At 42.0% G+C, this 27644-nt stretch overlaps 1 protein-coding gene and 1 long non-coding RNA gene across 6 annotated transcripts; one reads left to right on the top strand and one right to left on the bottom strand.

Moving 5' to 3' along the window:
• Nucleotides 1-1655: 1655 nt before the first annotated feature.
• Nucleotides 1656-16478, bottom strand: LOC125748483 (aquaporin-4-like). Of its 4 annotated transcripts, XM_049024691.1 has the most exons (6): nt 16236-16478; nt 15006-15423; nt 13825-13989; nt 4458-4538; nt 2643-2891; nt 1656-2555 (listed from the first exon to the last, which is right to left on the bottom strand). In XM_049024691.1, the coding sequence occupies exons 1-6, from the start codon at nt 16292-16294 to the stop codon at nt 2538-2540; spliced, it is 990 nt and encodes a 329-aa protein (XP_048880648.1). In that variant the 5' UTR covers nt 16295-16478; the 3' UTR covers nt 1656-2537. The 4 variants fall into 4 exon arrangements, with proteins under 4 accessions (XP_048880648.1, XP_048880639.1, XP_048880657.1 ...); XM_049024682.1 differs by having other exon boundaries at nt 1656-2891; XM_049024700.1 differs by lacking the exon at nt 1656-2555 and having other exon boundaries at nt 2707-2891; nt 4382-4538.
• Nucleotides 16479-18211: 1733 nt separating this feature from the next.
• Nucleotides 18212-23597, top strand: LOC125748502 (uncharacterized). Of its 2 annotated transcripts, none has more exons than XR_007399571.1 (4): nt 18212-18872; nt 19135-19202; nt 19280-19413; nt 20292-23597. It is a non-coding gene; the product is annotated as an uncharacterized LOC125748502 (long non-coding RNA). The 2 variants fall into 2 exon arrangements; XR_007399570.1 differs by having other exon boundaries at nt 18214-18872; nt 19089-19202.
• The last annotated feature ends 4047 nt before the right edge of the window (nt 23598-27644 follow it).

Here is a 27644-nt window from a genome sequence, read left to right as displayed (position 1 = left end):
TGTTTATGCACTGTAGTGCTTTTGATCTAAAGTTTCCTTGTAAGATGGAAATAAAAGTAAACAGGAATATCTGTGAGGAGAATGATAAAATAATAATTTTGGAATTAGAAATTAATATCCATTTGTTGATGTTACGGATGTAAGAAATCCACAAGTCCGGAGGTACGATGCGACAGAGCTAACCGTTGAGCCACGCTGTTCGCAATTAACAATAATATTTAACAACAATAAAGGCAGTGAATATCTTCAGTCGTACCACTAGATGGTAATATTGTCCTGTTTAAGAAACCCATGGCACTATTTTCAGGTTCTTGCCGTATTCCTCAGCATCGTAAACAAAATAATTAAATCATACAAAGCTTACGTGGTTAGCATAATGAAAAACTATAAAACGGGCATTCGCGCATGAATTTTTGAGTGGGACGACACGAAGACCATCTGACATCACAAAATACTTATGGTCATAGCGATTCTCAGGGTGTGAAGGTTAGGGGGTAATATGTGGATCGGCCAGAAACTAAAAGAATCAGGGTCTATAACCAGCATCTTGACAGCCCAACTTAATGTCGAAAGGAAACGATTATTCCAGTGTTTCTGGCGCCCTGCCCTCATCCGATTTGTGGCCAACGGTTTATTGGAAATGGTAATTTTATTTGGAAGGAGTTAAATTATTAATAATTATTTAATTATTATTATTAAATTGGCACGTGAATGGTTAAGGCACGTTTCCATTAGGGATGCATCTTCTCCTCGAATGAAATGGAAATACCTTCCGTAACCCACCGTTTCCTCAGTTACACTTCCCTTCAAAGAGTCATACAAAACAGCTTTATTTTTCGTTAGAGCAAACACTCCCAAAGCGACTAATCTCATATGTCACCCAGCCTGGTGTCGGCTAGTTAGTTAAATATACTACCGCGTTGCCCTTCACTTTACTATGTACCTCACCGTTTAGTTGCGTGTCCCTTAGCTGCACATATACCATCAAAACCTGCACCTAAAAGTAGGCTAATGGCCGATCTCCGTGTAATACTTACCTTGAAATCTAGAAATGGCATTCAGCTGAGTAACTGTCTGTGGAAGGGTACCACCCCCCCCCTCCCACCCCAGTCCTATCCCAAGGGAACAACTCATCATTTTGAAGAATCGCGCAAAATTCTGGGCAGAATAAAGCACCACTTGTTACTGTGTTCGCAGTGATGGAGTGAGACCATAGAAAAACGGTCTGTAGGAGCGGAATAAAGAAAGGGGAGAATTAATTTCCACTTCGCGTAGTCCGCAAGGCAGCGCCAACCGTTAGACAAAGTCATCGATCATCCCTCTCAATGCTCGGACTACACGGTGCCCGGCGACAGGGGGCAACCCTGCCGCGCTGTAAAGGAGATCCGTCCCATTTACAGGCTACCGTACAGTCACAGGATAATAGCCTTTCTGACGGGTCAATGCAGTCAGTGCCTATAACCGGGGAGAGGGAAAGGACCGGCTCCGCTTTGAGAAACCGATTTTTAACGGAATAAAACGTAAAGCAAAAAGAAGCAGAATGAGACAGATCTGCGAACGTAATCCTACAGAAAATTACAAAGAATTACACAAGATACGTGTATTAAAAAATATTAATATAATGAATCGTGTATTATGTTATATATATCATACACGTAACCAAAACACATGACATTTGCAGAACGTGGAACATTCTGACCCTGGGGAATATGCCTACTTAACAAGATATCTAATTCATCTTGAAATATAACATCACAAGATGATTAAACCTGCAGTTAAAGTTGCTATAACAAATGTGCAAGCAATGGAAACTGATTTTCATAATGACACATCAAAATATATGTAAAAAGGGGAAAGAATGAATCTGGACTTTCAGTTGCTAAAGAAAGAATTCAGAGGTACAGAATGAAAACCATTGCATTTGAATTAATCAATTAAATATATACGCTATATACACCCCAAATATACAAGTGTTTTTAAAAAACGATTCTTACATCTGTTAAAAACAAATTCACACAGGCATATTTTCTGTTGTAATTTTAACGAGGATTCTGATGAGGATGTCGAAAAAACATACATTAAAAAAGGAGGAACTACAGTATAGAAAGGTTTGGAGGTGTTTGCATATTAAACCGTTATTTTAAAAGCATAGTGTAATTACATTGCTAATTAAACCCCCAATAAGAAAGGGAACGTTATTTTATGTCCTAGGAGAATTTTAGAATTTTTTTAAGGTGGTGGACATTAGAGGCACCATAATTCATACGGAGGGGCCAACCTCATCGTTAGCCAATGATATGTTTAGAGTCAGTGAGTGACAGAGGAGAGGACTTACTGAGGACCAATCAGCTTCCAACTGGATTCAGTACCTGGCCTCGGTATACGCCCCTGCTTATGTCAGATGTTGGTTATGTTGATTTTTAGTCATCTTGGTGGCTTGAACATGGGGCTACTATAAATGAAGGTCAGTGGTTTCCTTGGCCGTTCAATATGAAGGTGAAGCTGCTCAGCTGAGGATGGTCCTCTTACGCCGAGTCCTAGCAGATGTATGTCTCCTTGAGGGTGGACACGAGCTGGGGGTCAAAGGTCACGGCCCGCTTTCCTTTCTCGACGTCACATGCTAGTCATACAGAGGACAGTACCTCCCGGGCGGGGTCCCTGTCCTTCCTCTCAGCTACGTCGATCACGTGGAAGGGTCCCGGCTTAATGACCAGCTCGTCCAAGTCTCTTGGGTATCGGCTGTCTTCTGCCTCCTTGTACTTGGTGGGCGTGTAGGGCACCATCGACAGCATTTCCTTCATGTGCTTCTTGAGCTCCTTGTCGGGGCAGTAGATATAATCATAGAGGGCGGCTGCCACCACCCCACCCATGACCGGGCCCATCCAGTATACCTGTAGACACAGCCATATGGCACATTATTTTTCAAAAGCCCACTTCCGTGCTACCCCGAGCTACCCTCCTCTTCTTTGCTATCTGAGTCAAAACAGTAAGGGGGAAAAAGCCAGCCGGTTAGGAGCACCTGCATGCTGACACGCTTCACCTCAGTTTTGTAACTCCTGTTTTCTCAGACCTTTGATGCATAAAACATCGGGGCGTCGCCAAGATCTGGGTTGATGAAACTTTGATGCCAGTCTCCCTGAGATGAGCGCGTTGAGTCGGCTTTGGGAATTTATGTGGGCCACGCGCTACAAAGAAGCTTCGCAGATCCTGTTGTAGGAGGCCGGGGCCTCCCAGGGAGGAACCTGAGGTGGGCCCCTTCTTGTTATTGCACGTAAGGCAGTGATTTCTCCACCATGAACACTTCCAAAGAGCCCTCAAACAATTTCTCCTGCTCAAACATCACGCTGCGCAAGCTCCGTATAAACACTGGCATCACTAATGCTGTCAAGATGAAACATCTGTCAGACAAATGTTTATGTTTGGTGAGGCCCTACTTTGCGCAGTCAATCTCTAAATCGTCTTACGGACTCACTGGCTTGGATTCTCCACTGAATGTGCTAAATCATTTATTTGTTTACTATGCAATAATCTTACTAACCATCGATGCATCAGTGCTGGTTTTTATGCATCTGTCGAGAATTCCTATAAAAATCACGTATCAGCTTTTCATATTCCTATTATAACGACAAAAGCATATCTCACATGCAAAATCATACACACACACAGTCAAAAGCTTTTGCACACACTAAGATTTTGTATATCTGCATTTGTGTGTCACTCACGTAACATCTATTAAAAATACACTCAATATTCTTGACAAATAATGAGAAATAAATGTCCACCGACTGAGTACCTTTATTAGCAAGAAAATATCATATCTTTGATTCATCAAAGTAACCTCCTCTAGCAGAGAAAACTCAAGACATTCTTTCTGCAAGGGACATTAAATACTGCTCTGTTTCATGGGATGAAACAGTCACCTAGTGCATTTAAAGTAAAAGGACAGCCCAGAATGTGACTCTGCCATCACCACACAACCAGTTAGTGGGACGTCAGACATGCACTGTTACATACTCTTTCCATGTTATAAAGGAAATTTGTTTTATTTGACTTCTATTTTCATTTATAGTTCAGTCAACTTTCCGATGCTTAACAAGAATAAAACAATCCGCAGTTTATGAAATAAATGGAAAAGTGGTAAAAACATGTGGTGTGCAAAAACTCTTGACTGGTAGTGTATATGTACATATATACACATATTATGTACATCTTCAGGTACTACATTATGGTGGCACAGATGTAAAGGCCCAAGGGTATGTCATATTTATACTGTTTAACAATGAATCTGGTCTGAGACACCATTAATAATCTCACTTTTGTATGTCTGGAATTAATGTTTTGCATTGCCAATTACCACAACCTCAGCTTATAGCCACTCCACCTTGCATCTCCGGACCACAGGCCACACTTGGGCCGAATCTGGCCAGGAGCACATTGACCCCGTGGTTCTGCCATACCCAGTGGTTTTCCCAGTTCCAGGTCACAACAGCAGGTCCAAAAGACCGGGCCGGGTTCATACTGGCTCCAGTATAAGGGATCTGTAATTAGCGAAACCACAGGACAACAATTAGTCGGTGAAATTCTGGTACAACTTGTCCAATAGTTTTGATTTCTGTTTGGAATATGTATTGCAAACCAGTGGATAAGCAGTATTGACATGTACAAAGAGCTCTGAAAAGAGTCTCATCCCTTTAAGGATAAACCCTCCAACTCTGCATCAGACCTACTCATTCTCTTAATAAATTATTCTCCCGTTGCTAGGAAACCTGACACGACTGTTGATGTGCTTCTGTTGTAGCTTTAATATAAGTTGTCTGTCCTTCACAACTGACAACCACACAAGAGAATAACTATCAAATGCCTGTCTGCAGAGCTACAACTACAATAAGCTGGATTTGGTGTGGAATTCTGATAAATGAAAATTACGTAACTGTCTCTGTATTCTATTGACTGTTTTTGTGAAATTCCAGAAAGCAGCCAGACTGAGGTGCCAGACTCGCCCCCGCAGCCTCAGCTGTGGAAACTGAGAGCTGCTCTGTGTTGATTTCAAACGCTCACTTGAAGTGACAGGCTGCGATCCACAGGGTCCGTTGCCATGGACATGACATCATTTAACAGTGGGCTAAACCAATGGAGGGTGAGGGGGAATACCTCTGTCTAGCTGAAGGGAAGAAAGTGTATATGAGCAAAGCTGCACTTTCTGATGGAGACTTTGTAACAGCTGCGAGGTTCAACATCATTCTGTTTACGTCTGTGGTGATCCTAGGGTTCTTTAAGGTGGAAGACATAAGAACTCATAACTCATACCCAACCTTATCATTGGCCTATGATATGTTTTGAATCAGCAAATGGCAGGAGGGGGGGCACTCAGGGGGCCAATCAGCTTTCAGGTGGGACCAGCTCCCCTATGGCCCCGCCCCTGTAAATAGTACTGTGCCAAAGTCTTAAGCAGTCAAAGGAAATGTCTGGGTAGTAAATGTATACTTGCTCAAGACAAAAACACAATTTAACATTAGAACATATGCAAATTAACAGCAACACAATAAAAACAAACATGGATTTCTTCTCTGCTCCAAAAAGTTACTGATTGTTGGAGGGCTAGATGAACACCACTTCGGTTCCCACACTATAGCTCAAGGACACCCCAGCAATTCCAGGTATTTGTTAAATGTAGCCAGCTTACTTAATTAATTAATTAACTAAATTAGTTTTTAAAAGTCACATTAGCCATATGAGGTCTGTTAGTGGTCAAGTAAAAAAATACATGGGTGTATTGGATGGTTGCTGGAAATACTAAGGTGATTTTAGGAGAGGTTTTGAGATGGTTAAGCCAATACATGTGTTAGGTTGAAGAAACTGTTAGTAATCATTTGTTATCATTTCTGTATAATCAGCAATGAGTGTAAATATGTATATACATTATTTTGTTTTTCTTTACCTTCATACTTTAGATTATATTAGTTTACACGTATCCTGAGCACGTGTTTAAATAGTTGTCTACCTGAGGAAAACCAGAACTTCTTCTTACTCTCACAGTCTTTTCTTTGTTCTCACTCCAAGACCCCTGCCCCCCATTGACTATAAATAAAGGTGCCAAGGGGAACCACCCTTTGTAACACATTCCTTTGTAGCCTAGCATGCAGAGAGTGTGGTTACCCTTGTGCAAGTAAAACTCTAAGTGTGTTGTCTCGTAATTAATGGTGTGTACAGAGTTGGAGTGGAAAGCCTGTCGCTTTCTCCAACATATACTGTATTGTAGTTTGGTCCTGTGTGCAGAGTTGGAGTGGAAAGCCTGACGCTTTCTCCAACATATAATTTGGTCCTTCGAGCCGGATCCGAGGACACCTGACGACATCGCCAGCGCACCGAGAGGAGCGACACCGAAGTCTGTCGACAGCCACTCGGAGACGGGTGCAAGAAAGACCTGTAACGTGAATTCGTCATCAGGCCGGTGGTTAGAACTGCGCTCGACGTCTGGTGATGTCTGACGGACCTCGGTGGCGGAACACAGGCACACAGGACAGGTGAGACAACAAAGGTTATTCAGCGAAATAACCGGGTCAATTGACGTGGGTTAGGCTTAGCCGTAATTAAGCAGAAAAAGGGTTAGGCTTAGCCGTAATTAAGCAGAAAAGGGGTTAGGCTTAGCCGTAATTAAGCGAAATATGAACATGCATGTATTGTGTGAATGACTGGACTAAGACTATTATAGAGGCTTAGAGTTGCTTTGGTCAGTCCATTTGTTATTTTGCCTGGTGGGAAAGAAGTACTGGTGATTGAAGGATCAAGGACGGGTTTCATCCCTGAAAACCGATACCGCTGCACGAACAGCGTGTAGTAGAAGGCCGTATTGGTGTCCTCCCATATATCTTGTACCAGTGAATTTCCACCCAGGACCTGTGTAGTGCGGAGACGGGAAAGAAAAAAAATGGGAAAGAATCAGAGTAAGAGGATTGAACTAGAGGGAGATGAGAAGTTTATGGAAGGATATAACCCAGGTTCAGGACAAATAAGTAATCAGAGGTGGAGAAAAAAACATGGGTTTGAAGGGAAACTCCACACTCCAGATATCTTAAAATTACAAGGAAATTTAAGACTAGAAATGTTACAAACCTTGAAGAAAGGAAAATTGGAGAAAAGGAAAAAAGAATATAAGTATTCAGATAATTGGTTGGAACAAAGTAAGTTAAGAGATGTACGTAGAAAGCAGAAAAAGGATGATAGAAAGGATAAATTAACTGCAGCCGCTCTAGTCACTTTAGATGAGACGGTGGCCAAAATAAAACATAGAGAAAATAGACCACCAACACCACCACTATTGCCTGCCCCCATGCAACCCGTAGATAGAAGGGAAATAAAACAACCATCAGCTACGGGCACAATACCAAAGAAGCCATCAGCTCTTCCTTCTTCCCCCATTATAACTAGGAGTAGAGATCCTACGTTATACCCTGTGCGCGATCTAGCTACTGCTAAGGTTCGATGGCATCCGCGAAATGAAGGCATTGATATTGATAGTGAAGAGGAAGAAATAGAATTACAATGCCCCCTAGTGGAGGTGGCAAACCCTAATAGAGAGCCAGATGGAGGACCTGAAACAATGTTAGTCTATAGACCATGGACAGCTGAAGATAGAATGGCAGCATTAAAGGGAATACCTCCTGTTGATGAAGGGGTACCAGAATTTTGGACAGCAATATTGGAACTACAGAGCAGTTTCCACCTGAATGGTAGAGAAATGTTCCAATGTTTAAGACAGCTGTTCAATCATAAATGGGGAAGAGTAGCAGGAGACTTTACTGGTCATGGACCAGACAATCAACCACTTGCACATAATTCACAAGCTCTGCAACAGAGTATGCAGCAATTACATGGAAGGATAGAGACAGTGTTTATGAGACGAGCAGATTATGGCAGAATTGCACAATGCAAGCAAAAAGATGGAGAAGAGCCAGAGGATTTTATGGATAGGATGAGAGTGGTGTTTAGAGGGAATTCAGGAATTCCTTATAATGAGGAAAATGGAGGAGTTTATCAGCAACAGTTAAAACGTGCGTTCATCACAGGGCTAAAACCTGAACTGAAGAGATACATAGATAAACATTGGGTACATCAGAATACTGGTTCAGTACAGCAAGCCCTAGAATATGCCCAACACGCCCATACAGCACAAAAACAGAAATCAGACGCAGTGTTTGCTGCTAATGATACTGTTGCAATAATACATATGAATCCTCCGGGGAGGGGAGGGTTCAGAGGAAGGTCACGAGGCCGAGGAAGGGGGAGAGGTGCTTTTAGGAGCAATCAGCGAAATTTATTACAGCAAGATAACACTTGCTGGACATGCGGAAAACTTGGGCACTTAGCTAGGCAATGTAGAACCAAGTTTATAAACAACCCAAATTCCACAGAGAATCAATGACAATTAGCCTGTGAACTATCAAAAGAGCCAGATAAGCTGCAAAAACAGGATGAGACAGAAGAGATAGATTTGCAAGCAGTTTGCCAACTGCTAGCACTAAAACAACTTGAAGAACTACCAAAACGAAGGCTTATTATAAATGGGAAAATATATGAGTGCCTATGTGATACCGGAGCCTGTAGAACAGTGTCAACCACTAGCCCTCCAAGGGTCACCTTTTCTTCGTCCTCCATAAATATCCGAACTGCAGGAGGCCAAGCTGAAAGTCATCAATTGACAAATCCAGTTAGCATAAAAGATGAGGAAACAGAGTTAGAATGTCACGCCCAAGTGCTAATAAGCCCTTCATGTCCAGTCAATCTGTTAGGAAGGGATCTTATGATACAAATGGGTATTAGTGTGATTGCAACACCCACTGGCATGAAGGCTATAGTAGAAAAGCAAACTTTCGTGATACATGGCATGTCAGCTCCACAGTATTATTGGTCCCTAGATCTGGGGGGGACAGCACAGACACGTGAAATATTGAGAAAAACTAGAGAAAAGCAGTCCCCTAAACAAACCCAGTTCATGCCTGGCGATGCCTTACACGTCACTATGTGGTACAAAGGCACCCTAGGACCAGATTATGCCTATGACAAAACGTTTCATGCCCTTCAAGACACTTGTATCACCTTACAACATATATATGTTAACTCCACTACTGGCTTTTCTGCTGCTTCAGTCATCTTATCTAATAAACAACAGGCTGTGTTCAGAGGGGAAACACCACACGTATCTCTATCAAAACCACCTCAGATGCAGTGGAGGGACGTAGAGATGTTCTTACGAGATTCCATGCACAGTTACAATGACTACCAACCCGTACCTGGCTCCTTTTGGAGCTATGACAAAAAACACAATGTGTGGCGGTTTCCTTTGGGATGGAGAGTTCAAACCACTCTCACCACACACTTGCAGGACCCAACCTGACAAATTTTTCCAACCCTGGAGGAGGGATCATGTCCAGATCTAGATCGCCTCCCGGAAGGGTTGTGGTCGTCCTCCCCCACTGATGTAGGACTGGTAAAGGGGTTTTCACCTTACAAAGTAATTGTGAAATCAGAACACCGCCCGGTAGTTAGACAATACCCGTTAAAACCTGAAGCAGAGAAAGGTATAGCCCCTGTAGTGCAGGATATGTTGGCATCAGGAATATTGCGAGAGGCTCCTGAGGCCACTTGCAATACTCCTATATTCCCCGTCCAGAAGGGACATACAGGGAAATGGCGCATGGTGCAGGATTTAAGACCAGTAAATGAAATAGTACAACATGCTGCACCAGATGTGCCTAATCCACACCTTTTGTTAAATTCCTTGTCCCCTGACAAGAAGTATTTTTCAGTAGTGGATCTGAGTAATGCCTTTTTCTCAGTACCACTACATCCTGATTCACAACACTTATTTGGTTTCACTTATAAAGGACATAAATACACATACACTAGACTCCCTCAAGGGTTTTCAGAAAGTCCACATGTATATACAATGGCACTACGGTATTCAATGAGTTCCTGTAAAATACCGTCCCATAGTCAAGTGCTACTGTATGTAGATGATATATTAATTGCTTCAGATACAAAACAGCATTGCAAAGAAGCCACACTGTTAGTGTTACAGCATTTGTATGATACAGGACATAAAGCATCAAAACAAAAATTACAGTATTGCAGAGAGGAAGTTATATATCTTGGACATAAACTCTCCCAACAAGGTCGATCGTTATTAGAAACTAGAAAACAGGCAATACAAGAGGCACCAAAGCCAAAGACTAAACAGCAAATGATGTCCTTCTTAGGACTTTGCAATTATTGCAGGGAATGGTTACCTGATTATGCTGCACTCGTTCAACCTTTACAAACCCTGATTTATGGGAAGGACATGGCACTGAAAGATAAAATTCAGTGGACAAAAGAAGGAGAATTGGCATTCACAAACTTAAAAATGATGTTACAAACTAATGTGACACTTGCTCTGCCAGATTATCAACAACCATTTACCCTATGTGTTGATGCAAATCAAGGGTATATGAAGGCAGTATTAAAACAGCCATTCGGCGCAAAAGAGAGGCCATTAGCGTTCTATTCTAAACGATTAGATGCAGTGGCAGCTGGCTTTCCGCAGTGTTTGCAGGCATGTGCAGCTGCTGCAGAAGCAGTGAAATTATCAGCAGAATTAGTGTTGTGTCACCCACTCACTTTGAAGGTGCCACATTCAGTTTCTTTAGTTTTACTGCAGACGCCACTGCCATTCCTCACACATGTTAGACATCTGACCCTAGTCTCACTCCTGCTTTCACAGTCAAACATCACGATACAGCGATGTGGTCCTCTCAACCCTAGCACCCTTCTTCCGACAGCGGAAGATGGAGAACCACATTCATGCAAAGCAGTTGTGGAAGAACAAACCAAACCAAGAGCAGATATTTTACAGACCCCAATACCAGATTCAACAGTTGTTTTTGTAGATGGATCAGCATCAAAAAATGACATGGGGAAGAACAAGGTCGGATATGCTGTAGTTACATCTACTGAAGTGTTAGAGGCCAATGCACTCCCCCCTGCTTGTTCAGCACAAGCGGCTGAACTCTATGCTGTAATTAGGGCATGTGAGCTCTTCAAAAACAAGCCACTTACAATATACACTGATAGTCAATATGTGTTTGGAGCTGTTCATCACCATGCAAGAGTGTGGAAAAATAGAGGATTCAAGACATCGCAAGGAACATCTTTAACTCATACGAACCTATTACTCAGGTTGTTAGATGTTGTGCAATTACCAAACTGCCTTGCGATATGCAAATGTAAGGCACACCAAACTGATGCTTCCGCAATAGCTAAAGGAAACAGTTTTGCGGACGTGACGGCGAAAGGTGCTGCACAAAAACAACCTGCCTTAAATGTTACAGATGTCTTGTTGATAGATAGTGATGTACTATGTGATGCACAGACTCATGCACCTAAAACAGAAATACAGAGCTGGATGAAGAGAGGAGCAATACAGCAAGGGAAAACTTATTATATGAATGACAAGCCCATCCTACCAAAAAATTTATACAAGACAGCTGCCTTAGTGAGCCATGGAAACACCCATGTCTCAACAGGAGGGATGGTACATATTATTCAACAATACTTTTATACTATAAATTTTTCTGATTATGCAAAACAATTTTGTCGAGCGTGCTTAATTTGCTGTAAACACAATGCACAAGGCAACATAAGGCCAAAACGTGGCCAGTTTCCCGCAGCTGAGTATCCATTTCAAATTGTACATATGGATTTCATTGAATTATCTTGGTCACAAGGGAAGAAGTACTGTCTAGTCATTATAGACACCTTTTCTAAGTGGGTAGAAATATACCCTGTAAAACACTGTGATGCAATGACCGTTGCAAAATGTTTGGTAGGCCATTATTTCCCTACCTATGGCATACCTCATATTATAAGATCGGACAATGGGACTCATTTTGTGAATCAAACCATGTCCCTTTGCTCACAAGCACTCGGGTTTACGATCAAAAATCATTGTGCTTATCACCCCCAGAGCGCAGGCTTAGTGGAAAGGACCAACGGCACCATTAAAACAAGACTCAGAAAGACAGGAAGAGACAAAAAGACCGTGGCCAGAATGTTTGTCTCTAGTAAAATTATGGATGAGAATAACTCCCACTCCTGCAGGATTGACACCATTTGAAATAGTGTATGGTAGACCGTTTCCCTTAGCAACCGAAATGAGTGATATAGGAAAAGCAGACAGAGAAAATACGTTAGCCGATTGGATGCGTAAACTACTAACATCGCAACAAAAACATAACCCCAGTAGTCTGCCAGTAAATTCTGTTTCTGTTCAACAGGATAATCTGCAGCCAGGAGATTGGATCCTGGTCAAGGTCCTGTTGCGAAAGGATTGGAGCACGCCTCGGTGGGACGGACCCTATCAAGTCCTGCTCACAACACTAACAGCGGTGAAAATAGCAGAGCGACCTTCCTGGATACATAAGAGTCACTGTAAGCCCATCAAGCCCGTGTCAGAGACCTCTGTACCTTCGGAGTAGCAGTGGAAGTCCGCTACAAAGGCGCAGCAATCAATAGGATACTGACGTCTCAACCCGGTGAAGAAAACAGCTGATCTGCACTCCATTTAGAATGGCTCTGATTGGGTGGGGATGTGGTAAGGTAACTCTCGGTGTAATTCTCTTTATGGGAATTGTTGGTCTGCTTCTGCACTCACCAGAGCAGGTGTTTCGCCCACCTAGATGGACACATGACGGCTCCCACCTGAGACCTATCTCCACAAATGAGACCCATCCTTTCCTACAAAACTACTGGTACCGTTATGTTTATGATTCAGCAAAGAAAGACAATTTAACTAACTGTTATGTCTGTACACATATGTCCCTGGATCCCCATGCCAGTCCCTCATGGTTGGACTGGTTTCTCACTGGGTCCTGGTGGCAGTTACTGCTAAAGTTCTCACTCCCCATTCTTGTTACATTATTATTTGTATGTTGTTGTTTCATTTGTATTATACCCTGCCTCCGTTCCATGATACAACACACTTTTAGTTCTGTTTTTCTGCTATACACTGCAGAAGAACGAATGGATTTACTAACCTTGTCTAGCCCTCTTAATAATGATGATGATGTGATCTGAATGACGGTTGTGCTGAAAGTGTTTTTGCAATTTGTACAATACTGATGCTTCTGATCATACTGTCATGATAAACAGGAGGGACTGTTAGGTTGAAGAAACTGTTAGTAATCATTTGTTATCATTTCTGTATAATCAGCAATGAGTGTAAATATGTATATACATTATTTTGTTTTTCTTTACCTTCATACTTTAGATTATATTAGTTTACACGTATCCTGAGCACGTGTTTAAATAGTTGTCTACCTGAGGAAAACCAGAACTTCTTCTTACTCTCACAGTCTTTTCTTTGTTCTCACTCCAAGACCCCTGCCCCCCATTGACTATAAATAAAGGTGCCAAGGGGAACCACCCTTTGTAACACATTCCTTTGTAGCCTAGCATGCAGAGAGTGTGGTTACCCTTGTGCAAGTAAAACTCTAAGTGTGTTGTCTCGTAATTAATGGTGTGTACAGAGTTGGAGTGGAAAGCCTGTCGCTTTCTCCAACATATACTGTATTGTAGTTTGGTCCTGTGTGCAGAGTTGGAGTGGAAAGCCTGACGCTTTCTCCAACAACATGCATAACATCATAGTTTTACACAAACATGAAGATCATTTAATCATAATTTTCTTTGAGAGCCTGAGAGTTTTGCACAGTATAGTATGTCCCTAGGTTAGGTACCTACCAATGTTCTATTGCACTAGATTGTTTGACACGACTGTCAATGGCTACTTACAGCAAAGAGGTGACCAATGGAGACAGCAAAGCCGATGGCCAAGGCAGCCGAACCCTTGAGCTCGATACGTCTGGGGTCACATGTAGCAAAAATGGTGAAGACCAGCTCAAAGGTGATCAGGAGCTCCACCACTAGGGCGTGACCCAGCGAGATACTGGAATTTACCTGGAGACAACAGCAAAGATGCTGTTCATCAATAAACTCACAGGCACCACCATTATATCATTCAAACACACCATGTTATCAATAAAATATGTAACAAAATTAGGTTATTTCATTCGTAAAGTGCCTTCTAACTGATGTTAATTTTTTTTATTTTTATTTTTAATTAAGAGCAGAGGTGGAGATTTCAGGTCCAGAGAGTACAATTCAGACCAAGATTTTCTTTCAACCTACTAGTTAAGTACTCTGACTCTTTATACTCAACCAGTTGGTTGAAAGTAAATCTTGGTCTGGATTTGTACTCTCTGAAGCTGAAATCTCCAACTCATTAATAGTCTTGTAATACTGAAATTAACCCAGCATGAATGTATGTCTCATTACTTACATAAACAAATAAATTGCATGAATTCACATTTTCTTACATACTCATATATAAGCTATTTCATTTATTGTAGAGCAAATGTATATTTGTGCGTCCTATGAACTGTGACTTCCAGTTATATCATAGTATAAAGGCAGGGATGAATTTGGTCCTAGGTGTCAACGTTACGTATTCTACAGTCATTGCGAATTAGCATAAGTGGAGTTTAGGAAAACTTTAACGCTGGAAAATGAATGACCTTTTGAAGTCATCAGTTCACAGTCGCTGCTGAAAACGTTCAGCAGTAACTGCTTGGTGTTTTAAAAATGGTTAAGACTCTGCTTTTTCCAAATATTGCTAACTAATGATCCAAACATAACCAAACAGATTCCCAGCAGTGGCATTTGCCTGCTGCTCTTTTTGTTGTAGATGCTAAATATTTATCCTCCCATGTTCCTTTGAGAATTTAGCTAAAATTTTTTTTTTTTTTTTTTGGAAAAGTGGGTCTTTGTTGCTTTCAGTTTATCGGCTTTTCCGATAACTTTGCAGTTCTGGTGTTCTACCTAATCCTGTGCCATGAAAAGAAAGCGGGAAATTGGCCAGACCGTCACAGGAATGAACCTACTGCTGCTCTATGGGCAAATCCTTCACATCTTACCAAGGTTACTCCAAGGCCACCTCTCACAGAACTGGGCGTCACCATGAGAAGGATTCCAGCCCCAACAACCGCTCCCAGGCACTGGGCTCCCAGGTAGAACACAGCCTTGGCCAAGCTGAGCTTCCTAGTACAAACCATGGCCACCGTTACGGCTGGATTGACATGGGCCCCGCTGACGTGCCCGAAGCAATGGACCATAGTGGAGATGCTCAGGCCGAAGCAGAGTGAGATAAGCACCAGGTCTGGTGGGGGTGGCTTCTCCTTGCCAGCTCCCCAGTTTATTGTGGAGCCAAGGCTGAGTAGGATGAAGATCAGGGTGGCCAGGAACTCCGCAGAGACCGCCCGCCAGAACTCCTGCGTCCAGATGCCTTTAAATGCCGCCATTACACTTTCACGCTTCCACAGTGGTAAGCACCTCCTGGTCAAATCGCAGCAAATAAAAACGTTTTATTTAATTGCAGAGCGCTGCCGGAGTGCGCAGAGTTAATAGCGCACCTGTTTCTTCATCATGTGTGAATTAAGTTAAAGTTTTGCAATAGTGCCTGAGTATTTCTGCTCTGTGTAGACAGTGAATAAAGTCCGTAATGAACATTCTGTTCGAGTCTTCTCCGGTTAGATGCCTCGCATTATCGGGTGCCTCGCTAAGGCTTCGGTGTATTTTCATGGAAATCAATTGCATCTGAGTGGCTTGTACAGCGCCCACAAAAAGCGCTGCACTGCGGCAAATGTGAGAGGATTTCCGAGAGCCTGGAAACAAATGGTGCTTTATAAGCTGATAAACAAAGATCTTTGCGCAAAAAAAGAGCAGTGATGGCAAGAAGACTGCAAACGCTCCAGCACCAAGCTAAGATCAAGAAATATAGATGGAATTGAGTCAAGTGGCCGTCAGACTCAAAGGCATCCAGTGAATTAATATCAGATGTGTATTTGTTTTATTTCACATTGACATTTTCTATGTTTTCCAGGTATTTTGGAAGTGTTGCTAAAGACTAGCTAAACAAGAAACTGCTTCCATTTTAGGTTAATTTTGAAATAAGTGTAGACGAGCAGTTGTTGACAATCAGCGAATTTTGCTAACATCTACAGGGTTTAATCGTATCTATAGCTCAACATGAGGCACTATGCATTATGTGTCTCATTAACTTAAAAATGACACAGTACACTACCACACTACCGATTTAGACTTCTCAGAGTGCACATAACGTACATTGTAAATGGTGTGAAACTTACCCGCAACAACCATACGCTTTGGTTTTTTCCAATATTACTTGCGCATACTCTCCTTTCATACCGTTTATCTGTGATGGTCGGATGACTTGTGGGCTGTCAGTCACTTATCAGAATTAACTACGTCTACGCTAGACCGCACGACACTAATGATTTCACCCATTAAGAATCTGGTGCAAAGATATTAAATATATATAAATACAGAAGTGAGCATACTTTAAACTCTGTTTTTTTCCCCTTGAAATCTCTACTTACAGCGGAGCCGCTGGCGGTTGACTCGTTTTTGATGCGCATTTGGCAGATAAATGAAACAGTGAGGATGACCTGGGGGGCTTTAATATGCGCGCCTCTGGAACGGAGAGCACGTGAAAGTGGGGAAGCTCGCGCCTGTCGCTTCTCTCTAGGCAAGGAATAAGGGGATAAGGTCACTCGTGAAACTACAGTGTTGAATCGGCTGCCCCCCCCCCAAAAGAAAAATGCCCAAATGAACAAGAACATATTCATGTAAAACTCTGCATCACATGCCCGGTAATTATGCGCTAATTTCAGAGGCACTTAGAAGATCACCTAATCCATTACTGTGAAATGTAACATTCATTATAATGTATACATTTTACCACAACTTTAAGTAGTATATACGGGTTACGAATTACTAACGTGCGTCATTTAATTATATATTTGTTTGTTTGTTTATCATACTCTCTTTATTCTTTATTTCAGATCTCAGACGAGCACCAGGGTAAACCGATAAGCCGCAGGTACTGAAAGACGAGTAAGAAGTACTTGAGACTTAAAGGATTACAGAAATGCCTTCTGTAAGACGATTCGTAGACCTGTTTTATATCGGTATCCTGCTGAGGTATGTCTGAATTAAAAAAAAATGTGGCGTACGCAATAAAAAGCACAGGCTACATGTAGGCTATATTTAACCTTCACAATGTGTGCGCGTTTATTTGTCAGAATCCTGAAATTCTCCTGCATATCTCCTAAAATGTTATGCATATCTAAGCGCATAAAGTAGGCCTACTGATTCAAAAACGTTATAGTTATTGTATATAAGTACAGTATTCAAGATCAAAGATCTACCCTAATAGGTGTTTTTGTCCTTTTCAAGACACAACCTGTCATAAAATATTTTGACTAGGAGACATGATACATTGAATGTACTCCTTATTCTGTAACACAGTGGGACGTGTTTGTGTACTGTGAAAAGGTAACACTAAGATGACGCTGTCATTTCTGATGGGACGCCTTTCAACTGATTCAGCCTGGAGACTTGCTCGAGTCACCCAAGTCTGTTGCCACAGCCAATTATATATATGTGTTTTATTGCACTGTTAGTTCCTGCAGTAACGCGTCGGGAGCCAGGTACTGAAACAGCCATGACTGAGGGTAACAGACCAGGGCAGAAGGAAAAATTACTTGAAAATAGGCTGCTGGTCTGTGGACCAACTGCTGCCATTCAGTCTTTAATCTTATAAAACTATGTCACAGTACAAAAGACTAATGCCGAGATCTAGGTACACTGGGCTTCAGAGACATTACAGCAGGGTTCCCCAATTCAAGTGCTGGAGGGCCAGTTCACAGCATACTCGCAGATCTCCCTGCTTGAACATACCTCTTAAACCTGTTCATTGGCTGGTAAGCTGAGTAAGGTATGTTTGAGCATGAAAATCTGCAAACTGTGTGGCAAACTGACCCTCAAGGACCAGATTTGGGGAACCCTACATCACAGGGGGAGAATAACTTTTCATGCTGTCAATGTTAAAGGGTATGAAATGTATACAACAAAGCTTATCTGTATTTGTGTATGAGTATTATATGGATTAAATAATAAAACAATTACAAAACGATGCGAAATAAAAACATGATTCAAAGACATTAAAACCAGTGACATCCTACCTATTTCTATGATAAAATGTGTGTTTAGAAGAGAACAGAGAACTCCATCTCAAACAAATTTTTGTCTTGGCATGAAAAATAGTGACACATCAATTTTTATTGAACATGAGTGTTTGGCTGGTCACACTGGTCCCAGCATTTCAGAATGACTGAGTGTCACTGCGCTGCATGGTGCAAGCAGGAAAAAGGCGACCATACACTTACAATGAGGGTTTATCAAATACAACTAAAAAACCCATAAGGGAAATACCGAAAGAAACAGGGACAAATAAGGGATTAACTAAAACTATGAAACGAAACAAAGTAAGGAACAAGCAAACACTGGGAACAGGACTGGGCAAAGCAGCAGAGTAACAACCACACTGTAACATAGGCACAATGACTCAGCAAAGAACACAAAGAGGGAAGCGCTAAAATGCAAAACTAACAAGACATGATGCAGGGCAGATGGAATGACACAATTAACCAATCACGGGAGATGCAAGACAACAAGCAACAGCTGGAGGAACTAACATTAATGAACACAGAACCAGGGAACTGTAACAATCACAAAAACTAGGAACAGGGATCAGTCCAAATAAACAGATGAGGCTAACAATTCTGGGAAAGGGACAGGAAGCAGCATACAAGCAGAATGCAAAATATCAAGGAAGAAGCAGGGCAAACCAAAGAAGAACAAACACAAAGACGGGGAAGTAAGAAAACCAGGAATAAACTGAAATAAAATTACAAAAAGAGGTGAGGCCGGTTTCAAACCCCCAACTAAAGAGGTATTAGCCTCCAAGCTGCAGACAGAGCCCAATACGCCACACAGCAGCCTCAAAAGTAAAGACAACGCACAAGGGAAACATCAAAGAGGGTGGCCAGCAGTAAGGCACATGGGAGTCAGGCTATATGGACGCTGGCCCTGACAATGTAGTGCTAGCTGATAACACTTGAATCAAACATGTCCAGCTTCCAGAAGTCCTTCCCAATCAGACCCGCTGGCGTTCTCTACCAGCAGGAGAAGCCCAGCTTGAAAACCTCATCGAATGTCCTCTATGAAGATTTCAGATGGGATGCAAGCGAGTATTTTACCTGTTGTTATTTTTGCAGATATTTTGAAAGGAATACCTTTCAATATCTTGTCTTTTCCTGTATTTCAGCACAATGGAAGCCTTGAATGTGAGAGGTAGTACTATGTGTTTTGCAAGGTATTTACAGAGGAACATGTGGAATGTGTGCTTTGAGAGACTCACTGTTTGTGAGGAAGAACCTCACCTTATGTTGGTCAGCTGAGGTGAGTCGCGCCTAGTTGGTGTTTCATTCAGAATAAATAGCAGATATCGCTTGCTTGGAAACAGAAAATAAACTGGTGAATTGTGCTAGTTTATGTATTAAAAATATTACTAGTTGATATGCTCACCAGATGCTAGAAGACACTACAAAAAGGCAGGTGCAGTCAAAATACACACAACTGAGTCATGATTCCTATGGAGTAATTTTCTGTAAGTTTTACCTATAGGTTAGAAATGTACTGAACATGAGATGGTGACTGAAAAAAGTAATCTGCATATTTCTCATTTTTGATTAACTAAATTCATGAAAAAAATGTGTAATTGGGTAGCAGTTGTTGAAAGGATCACTGAGTATTTGCTCCATTTCAGATTCAGGTCTTTTATTGTCAGCAAAATTGAAGGTAATGTTAATTTAATGTTGTATTTCATTTTGTCCCATGTGAAATTTGTCACAAATTGACTTTTTGGATTCAAAAATCAAAGGATCTAAGGTCTGTCTTGTTGATTAGAAGTTATTTTAAAATGTACTCGAGGAAAATAATGTTAACCTTTATGTGTATGTTTTAATTGGATTCAACAGAGTTCAATTATAATACTTAATTAAAATCAGCTCTATTAAGTGCAGTTTGTACCCTTAAGCTTAACACAGGTAGGTGTTTAGCCATATTAATTAAAAGCCTGAATACTGATTTACATTTAGGGAGTTTATCTTCTGATAACCATTAATTTAACCTTTTTTTTTTTATTTAAAAAAAGACCCTTTACTCATTGGTTTTACATACTGCCATTGTTTTGAGGTTATTTTAGTTTCACTGAACTACATAGTTGATGCTTTAAATGAAAGTGACTTTGAACATCATCTATTATTATTTTTTACCAGGGTGGGGAAGTTCACTCTACAGCATGATCCTGAACTTTCAGGCTTCAAAAGGTCTGTCTCATTAATGACTGCGCCACCTGCTGCTCCTGGTCCAATGCTGAAGTTGTTCTGACTGAAGTTTACCCACAGGTGACAAAAACTCAAAAGTTCATTGGCTAGGCTATCTTGGAAGTACAGAGGAAGATTGTTTCCGAAAAAAATTGTTGCGCCTTTGTTATATTAATGAACACATGTTCTCTGGGTTAATTGTTTAATATAAGAGGATTATAAAGAACATCCTTTAACGTCTTGCGATTATTTTTTTTTTCCTTCCCGTGTTCTAACAAACATCGGGGCTGTGGAGCTTAGGAATGTTTCAAAATGTCTTATTTTGCCTCATTTTGTAAATACGCTTCGCCGCCTTCTTTGCACATTATGTATATTATCATAATTTTGAAAGGGATTTGGAACAACTTTCCGGAACAACTTCCCATAAACTTGGTTTCGACATTGGCAGGGACCAAATCAGGCCCAAACCCCCGCCCCCCTGAACACACACAACTCTCACAATATGTCCCTACAATCCATACCCAAATCTACTCCCTTGGACGTCACCTTTATAATGATAAAATTCTATTGACATTTACAATTATCTAAATATTGTACCTGGCTGAACAACTCGTTCACATTTTTAATATTTCCAAATTTTCATTATTCAAGTAAAATTCCACTTGTTGAGCCGACTGAGCAGCAAAGATGAATGCACGTTTTAGACAGCCTGCATGTTTTAAATGTAACTCACACCGTGCCCCAGCCGCCTGGCACGGCCAGCCTGCCGCTTTACCGTCCTGCTGCAGCGGCATCGTGCCTCTTAAAGCACCGCTTGCCAGGAGCAGCTTCCCCACCGCACCGGAATGCTGTCAGATCCTCCATCTTCTTAAGCTCATTTACTGGAGGGTGTCCAGCTCTTCAGAAACACTGAACATCTCTTCGGACCGCTTCCTGCCCTCGGCCAGTGCTGTGTGCTCCCTGAAGCTCCCGTACTAAGGTATTTACACACAAAAGCCCGTGGCTGGGCCGAGCATCGCTTCAAAGATGTATAAATATTCGCTGAATGTCAGTGACAGTGGAGCTCTATCTATCGATGCGCCAGACTGATGAAAAACACTGTTCACTTTGCAGCGTTTCTGTATTTCACCCTGCGAAAATGCACTGTGTAGGCTACTATAAATGCTGCAAAAACTCGGCTTGAGAGTGTTTCAGATGTGCTTCAGGATATTGACAGCGTCATGCTGTTTCTTATATTTGCCACTGGAATCTACATAAAATAACCGTCATTAGTAATAAATTTAGTATTTCTTACTTTAGTTTTATTTGATTCTTAGCCTTCACGGAGACTGTACTTGACCTAATTATAACACCAGGGCCTGATTGGGAGCTGAGCGTTAAACTGATTTCCTGCAGGCCAGACCCTCTCTTTAGACATAAATATCACACTAAATTGGATGTTCTTTTAGAGAAATGAGAACCTCGATTGACAGAGAACAGCTGAGAATACAGCTGAGAGAATACGCATGGTTAAGGTTTGCAGAATCGGGAATTCGCATGAATGCCTCTCTTCACAATTACTCTGAAAGATTAACACTGATTAATAAAAACTGCATTAAACGGATCCTTCAGTGACATCTGAGGTTGACAATCTCCAGTAAACTAGGGCTTGCTTCTCTGTTTAATGCAATTTTAATGTAGTGTAACACAGTTTTCCTTCTGTGGCCAGAAACAGGACTAGATATGGTTTCGATGAATAAGCAACCGTTTTTATTCGGGAGATGATGTTCAAAGCTTGTTGTTATTGGGAATATTTTGTAAATCTTTGGATACATCATGCTTCTTTGGACTGGAGAGCTCTTAATTTATTACACGGTAAAGTTTCCCAGATCACGCTGAATAGGGTGGTCCCACAGGGTTGCATAATCTCTCGGTCTGACACAGGGCGTCTAAAGACAGGACATGAAAAGGAGCCTCAGCTTGATTCTGACTGTGCGGAATGAGAGAAGTTTGGCCATGGGCGTACGTGATTGTGCAGGCGTTCACATCCAGGCTGACCACAGGCCAAGTCCTTACCCCTGAAACAGACCATTAATTGTCAGACCTGCTAATCGGGATGCAGACATATCTCCCGCACGACTCAAAGGATCCTGGGAAGGCGTGATCATCTTACTCAGTATGCATTTGGCCGTGTTGCCATTCAGTGTGGCTGCAAAGCTTCCGGGTCCTTCCGTTTTGTGCCAGGCACGACTGCTCGTCTGATGGGAGATTCTGAAACACTTTTTTTTTGAAGGACCTCTAGAGGTTAGTGACTTGGTCTTGTAATCCAACATCCCTACAGAAGACCTCGTGTCCTTCAGCAGGGCTTCGAGCACAAATCCACACGCTGGTGCCAGGTAAACTTGTAAGCTCTGTAAATAGCCGTCCTTCACCTCCCACGCTGCTCCATCTCTCCCCTGGTTTTTTCAAGCTCACTCTCAGCAGTTCAGGAGGTCCTTTTGAGGAACAGGAGGGAAGGAACTCTGGGGTAACCCCTGTTCATTGCCAGGCAAGCTTGCAAAACAACTTGATGACACTGGTGATGCAAGTGAGGTGAGGTGGGTGAGAGCTGGGAAAAATAAAATCCATACTGGCATCATTGCTCCCATTTGGGGAGGCTGAAGGGGCAGTTAGTGAAATCACTATGGAGTCCATAATTGTACAAACACACTGGAATTAGATAAATATGCTTTTATTGTCAAATAATCATTGGCAATTATGGGGAGAACATGCAGCGGGTTTTGTAAGGTAGGTGTAATATCAGTTTGTTAAAAATGCACAGGAGTTTGCTAGGGTATGGAGATTCAGGGTCTAGAAGTAAAGCAACACTTCATATGAATTATCATCATCACAGACACACACAAGTTTATATTCATATGTTTGTAGGGACTTTACATCTCTAAGGAAAAAACCCTGATCCCAACATGACGACCTTAACCCCTACCCAGTGTCAGGGTTAAGTTGTGTGTGTTCCACTCTGTGTCCCTTCCCTGTTTGACCAGCAGCTGTTGCTGGTCATCCCGTCCCTCCTGTTGTCAGTCGTCGTGTTTTTCCCTGCTACCTGTCGGCCGAATGGCTCAATGTATTAAGCATGTGGCTCTCTGAACTCCTCTGTCTTGTTTTAAATACCACCTGCTCTGTTTTTGTAGATTTTGTTCCATTGTTTTCCTATTGTATCAGTTTTCTAGTCCCTGTGTTTTCATTTGTATCCGGTTTTGGTTTTTGCCCTTGTGCCCTTGATTGTGTTTTAACTTGTCGGTTTTCCCCATTGTTAGATTCTATTTTCCTAGTTTGAGTTTCATGTTTTAGTTCATTAGCTTCACCTGTTGCCTGCCCTTTGTTTTTTTTCCTGATTTCTCGTTGTCCTGCACCCTCCCCGATTGGTTAATTGTCTGTCTCACTCCTGCTTGTCATTACCCCATTCAGTTTTTGTATTTAAGTTTAGTCCCCAGTGGTTCATTGTTTGTGGAAGTTTTGAGGTAGATGTATATAGTTTAATTTTCTGTTATTTGTAGCCTACCTGCTCTTTGTTGCCCTGACCTGTTTGGAAATTTAGTTTTTGCTTATGCCTGATGTTTAGCTCTGACCCTTTGGTCTGTTTTTTTTCTGTAGTTTTCTGTCTAGTTAAATAAACCCCTTCTGTCCTGGTGAGCTGCAAGTGGGTTATCCACATTTCTGTTCAGCCTGCATCATGCCTCGTCCATGCACGAAACCCGCCTACATTCGTGACACCCAGTCCTACCCTTAACCATAAGCAACAAAACACAACAAGACTTTTGGCATTTTAATTGCAGTCACAGATTTCTATAAAAGTGACGACGTCAGAATAAGTTGGTTCCCACTATGTAATTGTTATGTATATCCGACCCACCCACTCATACACACGCACAGATCCAGTGCAATAAAGCTCAGGTCAGTGAGCTGAATTAGGTCACAGTGTGTGCAGACCGCACCTCCTCCTGCACTCCTGCAACACGACTATTGTGTTAGTTTTTGATTGAGTCACAGGTTTTTATACATTTGATGTTATTTGAAACAATCAAATTATCATTAAATACTGCATTAGATTGTGTTAAATGATCTGTAAGGTTTTATTCTGGAAATATCATGCCCCAGCACCTCAGTGAGAATCATTCCACATTAAAAGGGGGGTAGAGTTTCCCCGGTCTGTCAACCCCCCCGTGTTAGAGAACATAAAATTCCAAGCATATCAAGTTGTTTTTGTACTTCATATAAACTTCGAGCGACCTCACAAATAAAACTTGCATTCATACATATAATTTTTTGTATCAAGTTCAGAGAAGAATTTGTAAGGTACAAAGGTACAATAAAATCACGCAAATAATGCTGACCGCTAAGTGTGAGGCACCATGTTCAGCATATTGATTACGGTCACCGTGGGGTGCAGCCAAGGAAAGGAACAAGCACCGATACAGTGCTTTGCTGCACCCATCACATGATAGGTTCTCACCCCTGATGTGGTTTAAGTGCAGCCATGTGGCAGGTGGTACCTCAGCACCACATTAGTCTGAATGGACCAGTGTGAGGTTTTTTCCGGTGGCTGGAGTGCCACTCCTGCCACCAACTCCCACGTTTTCCCCTGTAAGTTGGAGGATCTCCTTATAGGGCTGAATGTTCATTAACATCATACCCAGGACGAAGCAATTGCAGGTTGGGGGATTTGCTCAAGGGCCCAATGGAGTAGAATTACTCTGGGCATTCATGGGATTTGAACCAGCAACCTTCCAATTGCTAGCAAAGATCCCTAGCCTCAGAGCCACCACTCCACCCTCAGCCAAGCTGCACCTTAAATCCACAGAAGGGGGAAAATCTACCCTTGGGTCCAACTTCAGCCACAGTGGAATATGCATGATGAACACACAGGATCACTTCCTGGCTTTGCACGCAGTTCCTATGTGGTCAGTTATCATTACTGTCATGCTGCATTAAAAGGCCTCTTTCTTCCACCCTCAAAGGTACACCAAACACATACCCTACTGAGGCTGCACACTTTCTTGAGGGTGCCACCTGCTGACTGATGTCAGAACTTAAATTTCAGGCAAAACTTTGTGCAATTTCACTGCAAGCCCTATTTTCCCGCTGTTGCAAAGCTTGACGCAAAGTGGTTTTGCTAGTTTTGTACCAGCGCGCTGCTCATTTTCACGCCATGCGCACACATTGTTAAAATAGCAAGTGATTTTGCGCTTGCTTTCCGCTTGGACTCGTAGTGTCTTTTAAAAGAGGCGCAACCTGGCATCTTGGTACATTTCTTTTTTAAGGCAGCAAAATGACATTGGGTTCTTGACCAACAAAAGCCATGTGGAAAGTTAGTGGCACATTGTTAAACGATATTTAAGCGGCGCGTTTTAGAAACATGTTTGTGCGCAACGCTTGTTACGGACACAGGTACACCCTCGAGGTTCACTAATGGTTTTTCGTAATTTTATTTTTGTTTCATTTATCTACATTTTATGATAGAGTATATCTGGCCCGTTTACGTAATCATATTGTTGAATGAGACACACACACAAGCTTCTTTTTTCTCGGTCTTCTGACATCATTATGCCGCTTTCAGCACCTGGTGACGCCAGAAAATGAGGACACACTTGCTTATACTGTACCTCATCCTACGCCTGCTTCACTTCGAAAGGCTTAGGTGGACAAGTCGTGTTCCCGTGAATGACGTGCTTGCGCCTTTTCACCTCACGCACGAGTATCTTCTTTTCCTCGGACAAAAACCAATCTGGTTTGCCAAACAAGCACGCCATTGTAATAGCAACCTGCTGTAGATCAGGTGAAATGACATGCCATTCTGATTGGTTTGTTTTTTTGTTATGGTCAAAACACACATCTGAATAATCAAGAGAGTAAGGACAACTTTTTTGCGCAAGGTCTGTTTTTTTCCACTGTCAAAATAGCTAAAATGGATTTTGACACACATAAATGTTAGTTGCGCTTTGCTCTTTATGCTTTGCGCCAAAATAAAGCCCTACATGTTGTGAGCTCATCTGTAGCTTCGCAGTGATTGTTTATCCAATCAGGGCTTTGAAGTTTAGGAGCATAAGTCAGGGAACCCCCTTTGTGGGTGTGCTGCTGGTATCTCAGGGCATGAATGCCGGGATGGCAGATTTATCGCCTGTGGACTGCAGAGGCGTGCTTCTCCTCTGAGAGAACGGTGTCCCTCATTATTCCGCCTTCTCTGCAACACGCAGACAAGAACACTGCCGTCCTTCTCAGGGTGGGAGGCATCCATAAATAGAGAAATAAAACCTTGAATTTAAAGACTGCAGTTGCCTTTATGGTCTAACAGATGATCTCAGACACAGGACTTTCCAGAGCTGTAGTTTTGCTTCGTTGAGGGATGGTGATACTGTGTTGAGCACTGAACACTTACGATCAACCATGTGAATGCATCTATGGTGCTAAGTTGCTAATAAGAAACTTAAGCTCTATTGCTGCTAGTACAGCAGCCACTGACCTAGTGGGCAAACACCTTATTAACATCTTGGCATAGTGTTACGAGCTAGCTTATATGCTAATGACCAAAAGTGATGATGGTGCATGTGCTAAAATGGTCTAACTGGTAATGGATACATGATCATTACTGTGTAACCAAGCTCTTTCTGGCATCGTGATACTCTAAGGCAGGGGTAGCCAATCTTATCCGCAAAGGGCGGCCTTTTGGCATAACCTTTATGTCAGCTGTTCACACCCAGGTGTGAGGACTCTTCAGCCAATCAGTCCTCTAATTAGTAATCTAATTAGGGAGTCGCAGCGAAAACCTGCACACACACTGGTCCCTTTGCGGATAAGATTGGCCACCCCTGCTCTAAGGGGAGTCTGGAGGAGGAGGGGTATTTACTCTAGCAATGGCGAAGCGTAAAATAGATGTAGATGAACGGCACTATTGAGGTCTGACCCCCTGAGCTGATTGCTGACTGTACCTACCACTACAGTACTCCAGTCAGAGAGCGCTCGAGCATCGGAAACAACTCAAGTCCCTTTAATGGGAAGTTTTATTTATCACATTTTCCATGTGCAGTTAAGCCCAACAGACAAATAAAATACAGAAGTAAGGCATCCATGTATTATTACTGGCCAACGTGCTTAAACACATTTAAAAGTGTAAAATAAACACATCCTTTCCCATGCATTAAGAAACCTTAGCTTCCAGCATTACGGCTGAGGAAATTAACTACTTAGTAAATAGTGTTAGAAGATTACCATGTAACACCCGACTGGTGTAACTGAGCTCTGCATTTAACCAAGAATTTATTAACACAAATC

Source organism: Brienomyrus brachyistius, chromosome 1 (assembly GCF_023856365.1).
Source record: "Brienomyrus brachyistius isolate T26 chromosome 1, BBRACH_0.4, whole genome shotgun sequence".
Taxonomy (NCBI): Eukaryota; Metazoa; Chordata; class Actinopteri; order Osteoglossiformes; family Mormyridae; genus Brienomyrus; species Brienomyrus brachyistius.
The sequence above is the reverse complement of the archived record's forward strand: the minus strand, read 5'-3'. Positions and strand labels throughout refer to the sequence as shown.

Excerpts from the sequence above, each read along its gene's own strand:
- LOC125748483 (XM_049024682.1), bottom strand. The coding sequence starts at position 16,294 with ATGAAAGGAGAGTATGCGCAAGTAATATTGGAAAAAACCAAAGCGTAT. Across the intron at positions 13,990-15,005 it reads GTGGCCTTGGAGTAACCTTG|GTAAATTCCAGTATCTCGCT; the intron begins GTAAGATGTGAA and ends TGTTGTCTCCAG. Across the intron at positions 4,539-13,824 it reads CCATTGGTCACCTCTTTGCT|ATCCCTTATACTGGAGCCAG; the intron begins GTAAGTAGCCAT and ends CGCTAATTACAG.